The 6000-nt window shown below is 30.7% G+C and overlaps 1 protein-coding gene across 1 annotated transcript in view; it reads right to left on the minus strand.

The window, feature by feature from the left end:
- The window catches only part of LOC114346134 (zinc finger protein 93-like), a 30387-nt gene extending 25981 nt beyond the window's left edge, over positions 1-4406 (minus strand). The window contains exon 1 of the mRNA XM_028296919.2: positions 3804-4406. Within this exon, the coding sequence (XP_028152720.1) occupies positions 3804-4053 (250 nt within the window). The 5' untranslated portion in view covers positions 4054-4406. The remainder of the gene's footprint in view (positions 1-3803) is intronic.
- Positions 4407-6000: the final 1594 nt, after the last annotated feature.

The following is a 6000-nucleotide window of genomic DNA, read 5'->3' on the forward strand; positions in this document are numbered from 1 at the left end:
TGTCGAGAATGCTCAGCTTTTGCAATGACATGCTACTTGATCCATTCTGTCCAAGCATTAATATCTTTAAAAGGCAGCTTGGGAGTTTAATGATTTAAATATGTGATATTTTTCATCTTCTGTGATTTGATATACTGTGTTATTTTACAAATTTTATTGTTTAATTGTCTTTTATTTGTTGATTTTTTTATGTTTTTTGTACATGATCTTAGTTTTACTTTTTTTTGTATTCTTTTGTAAATGGTTCTACAGTTGAAATAAATAAAGAAATAAATAAAATAAATACTCTTGGACTACAATCAGATATTAATAAATTATCCCAGTGGTGCTCTCTTAATGGTATGGAATTAAATGTTGGTAAGTGTTATATTATGCGTTTCTGTAGGAATCACCATTTGCTAACACATGACTATACTATTAACGATCAATCATTGCAATTATGCACACAAATCGGAGACCTAGGCATAATATTAGACTCTTCACTCAGCTTTAGACACCACATTAGTACCGTTGCCCAAAAGTCTATGAAAATGCTTGGTTTCATTGAAAGAACATCTCGTCACAGATATAAATTCAATGAAAATTTTATATTGCTCACTTGTTAGATCTCATCTTGATGTTTGTTCCTCTGTGTGGTCTCCATATTATCTAGTTCATAAAAATAAACTTGATAGAGTTCAGCATACCTTTCTCAGATACGTAGCTTTTAAAAAACATATATATCGTAGCTACACGGATATTGAATTATTATTGAATATTACTTCATTAGGAACCCGTAGAAAAAGGAAAGATCTGACAATCTTATTCAACATTATTAATGGTAATAGTAGCTGTCCCAATCTTTTGTCAAAAATTAGTCTTTTTGTTCCTACTCGGTCAACAAGACAAACTCAAACTTTTCACATAAGCTTCCATTAGATATAACTATACTTACAACAATTTTTTACCACGAACACTTAGACTTGCGAATTCTCTAAATGATTTAAATATATTCTGCAATTCCTTGGATAGATTTAAAAACCATTTGTTGAGCATACAAATATAACTAGGGGTCATCCATAAACTACGTCGTTGAGAAGAGGGGGGGCTTGCTTATTACGACAGAGTATGACAGGGGGGAGGGGGGTATGAGTGACCATTCGACGTCATTTAATATATTGGTATATTTACAAACATACATATTTAATATATTGGTATATAAACAAAACGTTTACGAATAAATATACCTTTGTTAAAATTAAAAAGAATAATTCTATTATAGATACTTTTATCGCATACTTTTCATTTCGTTTTTATCAGTCACGGCGTTAAAATAATATTAGGTAGAACTTTTGTACAGGAGAACAAACAATAAGACATTGTTCTTTGGGTTTAAACAATCGCTTCTAATATACAGAACAACGTCTGGAAGCAAAAAATATTAAATTGTTAGTTCATTTATGTGCTGCACACTGTGTGTGAAACAACAGTTCTGAAAGAACGAATAGAAATAAAATATTGTTTTCTATTTAGTTAGTAAGTCGTAATTATACTTTAGAAGAAATGGCATCAAAATCAAAACAAAATAAATATAAAGATTTATATGATGCAGTTAAGAAAGCATACCCCGCAAAATCTTGGTCCAATGCATTCAATGCAATGTTAAATGCATTCAATTTTTTCGAATACCAAGAAAACTAATAAAGATTTTTGAAAAATTTAAACGCAGATTGAAAGATTGCATTATTGCCGAGGGCCAAAAGTTCCTGAAAACATCTATGTTTATTTTAATAACTTACAGGGGTGAAAAAAAAAATTTGTCCGATTTTTAATTTCAAATATTTCATTTAAAAGAAACCTTTTGTTTATTCTAAGGGACTTTCAACCCTCAGTAATAATGTAATCTTTTATTCTGTGTTTAAATTTTTCAAATATAGTTATTAGTTTTCTTAGGATTCCAAAAAAAAATAATGCATTTAAATAGCATTGGACCAAGATTTTACGCCTAGTCCCTCATATTTGATTAAAAAAAAAACAGAAATAATATTGATTTTTTTTAAATCAATGAAAGGGGGTCGTGAGTTGCAACGATGACGTCGACATGGGGGGGGGGTCGTCTCTAAACGACGAATTACGCCGGGGCGGGGGGGAGGGGGAGGGTATTAAAAAGTTCAAATTTTTTACGACGTAGTTTATGGATGCTCCTCTAGATGTTAATGATATAATTTCTATCAGCGATTTTTAAGCTTAAACTTTTTTTTGTTTTTTTATATCCTAATGTTCTATTTTTTTTTTAACTTAATAGATTTTATCCATACATAATGTAATATTTGTTTTTTGTGTTGGCACTGTTTATGTTTTTGCTTTTGTCTTTGTAATAATCTTTTCTGAATTGGGCTTGCCCGTAAATAAATAAATACCTAAATAAATTTATATCACCAGTCAAACAGTAATATAAGCGGCAACGAAATTTTTAAGGCTAGACCTGCAAATCTGTTATGTTCTGGTTGGTATTTAGCGCCATAATTGAAATATTTACTCTGGAAATAAAAATGGAAATTTCACAAAGAAAAAAATAGCGGATCCTTCATCAAATCTACCACGTGAAATCCAAGTATGCCAGAATAGTACCTACTCACATGCCACAGAAGACAGAAGTCCGAAGAAGATATCAAATTTGTCACAGTGAGACAATTTATACATGCAAAAAATGTAACGTCTACCCTCATATTATCTGATTTCAGAAATACTACACATAGAACACGGCATTGACCAGTGATGCGTCTATGCAACACCCAGTTTTTTGCAAAAAAAAACATGTTTTAATTTTTCTTCTTGTTTGCTTATTTTAATTACATTATGATAATAACAGTTATTTAAAAAAATCCTCATTTTTCTTGTTTCTTCACACCTTGGCAATTAATGGGTTAAAATGATATTGCCAATATTTATGAGCTGCATTCCTGAGACAACTTTATTGGAAGATAGTTCATTCAATTACATGAAATCAACTTTAACTTAAGAATATCTGCCAGAAAAATCATAGCATGAGATTTGTTTTTAAAAAAGACAACCACAAGCAGTGATGACAGTAAAATTTTCATATTAGTGATCTTATAGTAAATCACGAGAAAAAACCAGGAAAAAAACCTCATGATACTATCCTGACAAGTATTTGGTACTTATTGCATTTAGTTTACTAGAAATGAAAGGCAGAATTTACAAAACAGTCATCAGACCAATAATGACATCCTGGCAGAAACACGACCTGACACAGGGAGGACAAAAAGATTGCTCGAATCAGTGGAGATGAAAACCCTTTGAAAAATCAATGGTAAAACTTTTTGGGACAGAGCTAGAACTACAGATATACAACGGACATGCAAGGTGGATATCATTAATAGCTGGGTAAGAAACAAAAGGATAGAACGGAATGACCACATACCTACGCCGAATGACAACAAATAGAGTTAGTAATGACAGCGAGAGACGGTTCCCCAACAGGAAGACGATCAGTGGGAAGACCATGAAAATGATAGAACAACTTACTAGAGGCACATTGAAAAACAGTCAGAATCATGTCTATACAAAAAGAATATTTAGTTTACTCTCAAAATGAACACCAAACTGATTTTATATGTATCTTATTTTATGCACAAAATGCTTTCACATTTCAATTTTTATTTTCAATTTTGTAGATTGAAAAACTAATAGATTACCCTAAGAACCAAATAAAAATATGTGGCTACAAACTTTTGTTGGGTTCAGCACCTGTTACCATACCAGCATATCATTAAAATTCCAATGTAGGTATATTTAATTACCTTCTTTGGTTCTCTGTTTCTCCTCTTTAAAACAGATAAGTGTACTTCCATCTTGTTCTATTTCAGTTTTTGTGGGAAATTCCTTTAAATCTACACAATCCAAAGAATAATCTGTACTTTCTAAATTGGATTCTTCTTTGATTTCATAGCTATTCAAAAGAGCTATATAGGTATTTCCATCATCCAATCCATTATTTTCTATTTCTACTTTACACGTCTCCTCACTAATTTCTGGTTTTATTACTTCCATTTCGTTTTTGGTTAAAATGGGTTAAACTTAAACTTGGGCCCTGATTCTAAATCAAATTTCGACCAAAAACAAGTCGCTTTCAATATGGCGACTGTCGAAATTATTTGACACGGAGAAGGGTTGCCAGACCGATTTATACAATTCCCCCAACCTGAACTACAAATTCCCCCAAAAATGACATTTTTTTAAAAAAATCCCCCAAAAATTAATTTGCCATTTCTTCTTCTTTTTTTCTGAGCTGTCATCTGTCATTTCTTCTTCTTTTTGGGCTGTCATCTGTCATTTTTTCTTCTTTTTTGGCTGTCAAGTGACATTTTACCAGCGTAGAATTTTAGTAAATTTTACGCTGTGTCTAGGTACACGCTAACGTGTACGCAAATAAAAAAGTTAGGTACACGCGAAACGTCATCAAGTCAGTGACGTCACTATTTAGCGTGTACTGTTACTGGTTTTTTGCGTACACGCTAACTTGAGTGTCAGTCAGAGTGAGGTTCAATTTGTCTAATCGCGTTGTGTTTGTGTTTACATTTTAATATTGATTAGTAAAGAGATTTCTTATTTTAATTTGTTTGTTTTTTTTATTTCTTATTTTAGTGTTTGTTTTTAAATTAATTATGGAGTGTGGCCATTATTTAGTTCTTTTAATGAGTTTAACAGTATTTTAAAACAGCATGAAAAAGATAAGAGACAAAAATTCGTGATTAAGGGTAGCGGAAGTATTAAGATAAAATATACACGGCGATTGATTAGTATGATAAAGCTAAGTAGATCCGCTATAGTTATAGATAGCAATAAAAGTTAGTAACAAAAATTGTAGCAAACTTTGAGCTTCATATTACAAAATTAATTAGAATGTTACAGGGCGTTTGATAACATAATGGCAGACCAAACTTATGTTTTTTTTTAAATGGAACACCCTATATTTTATTTTATGTTCGAAATCTTCTTAATTTCCCCATCACGAAAATATAAAGGTTTATTATGTTATACAGGGTATTTACAAAGTTTTAACCAATTTTCTATGAAAATCGTAACAAGTTCAACTCCCTGTATAAATAGAAATAAACACAACAGCATTGGTTTATAAACTGTTATAATTAACTTACGTATAAAAATTATTTTAACAGTATTTTGTACATACATGCCATGTCAACTGAATATTTATTTTGATAACCTAAATATAAATATTAATATATAATATATGATTATAATAATATATAATAGTACTTATATTATACTTTTATACAATATAGGTACACATTGATTTATTACAATTAAGTTTGAAATATCTGAATAGTTCTGCTTCCCTTCCCTTAATAACCAATATTTTTCTATCAGACAAACACTAAACTTATCAAAATAGCGTGTACCAAAGTATACAGTCACTGCGCACGCTAAATAATGACGTCACTAGCTTGATGAAGTTTAATTCGCGTGTACCTAACTTTTTTATTTGCGTACACGTTAGCGTGTACCTAGACACAGCGTAAATTTTATACAATATATTATAAATCTGCCATTTACATATCTTACAAAATGATTTTGTGTCATCTTCTGATACAGGACCAATCCATCATACATAGAATAATTAATTATTAATGACCCACACCATTAAAATTCTATTAAACAGATTACCTTCCTTTAAGTTCAGCATCCGATTCCCAAGCAAGTCGGTATTTTCGGGTATACTCCTTTTCTTTAGGCATATTTTTAGATTAACACGTCTACAAACACTAATTTAAATAAATTATGCGTATTATTGAACACACCAGAAATACAACCTTCTTCAAAGTTAATTCTAGAAAAGTAAATAAAGTTAAACAATAGGAGATATGATTTTCTGTGTTTCACATTATGAATATTTAAATACACCATCAAGCGCACAAAAACCAAATTTTGTTGTGTCGCTGTTGAAGAAAACTGTAATGCTTTACAAAATAAGTTAAG

Source organism: Diabrotica virgifera, chromosome 1, assembly GCF_917563875.1.
Source record: "Diabrotica virgifera virgifera chromosome 1, PGI_DIABVI_V3a".
Taxonomy (NCBI): domain Eukaryota; kingdom Metazoa; phylum Arthropoda; class Insecta; order Coleoptera; family Chrysomelidae; genus Diabrotica; species Diabrotica virgifera.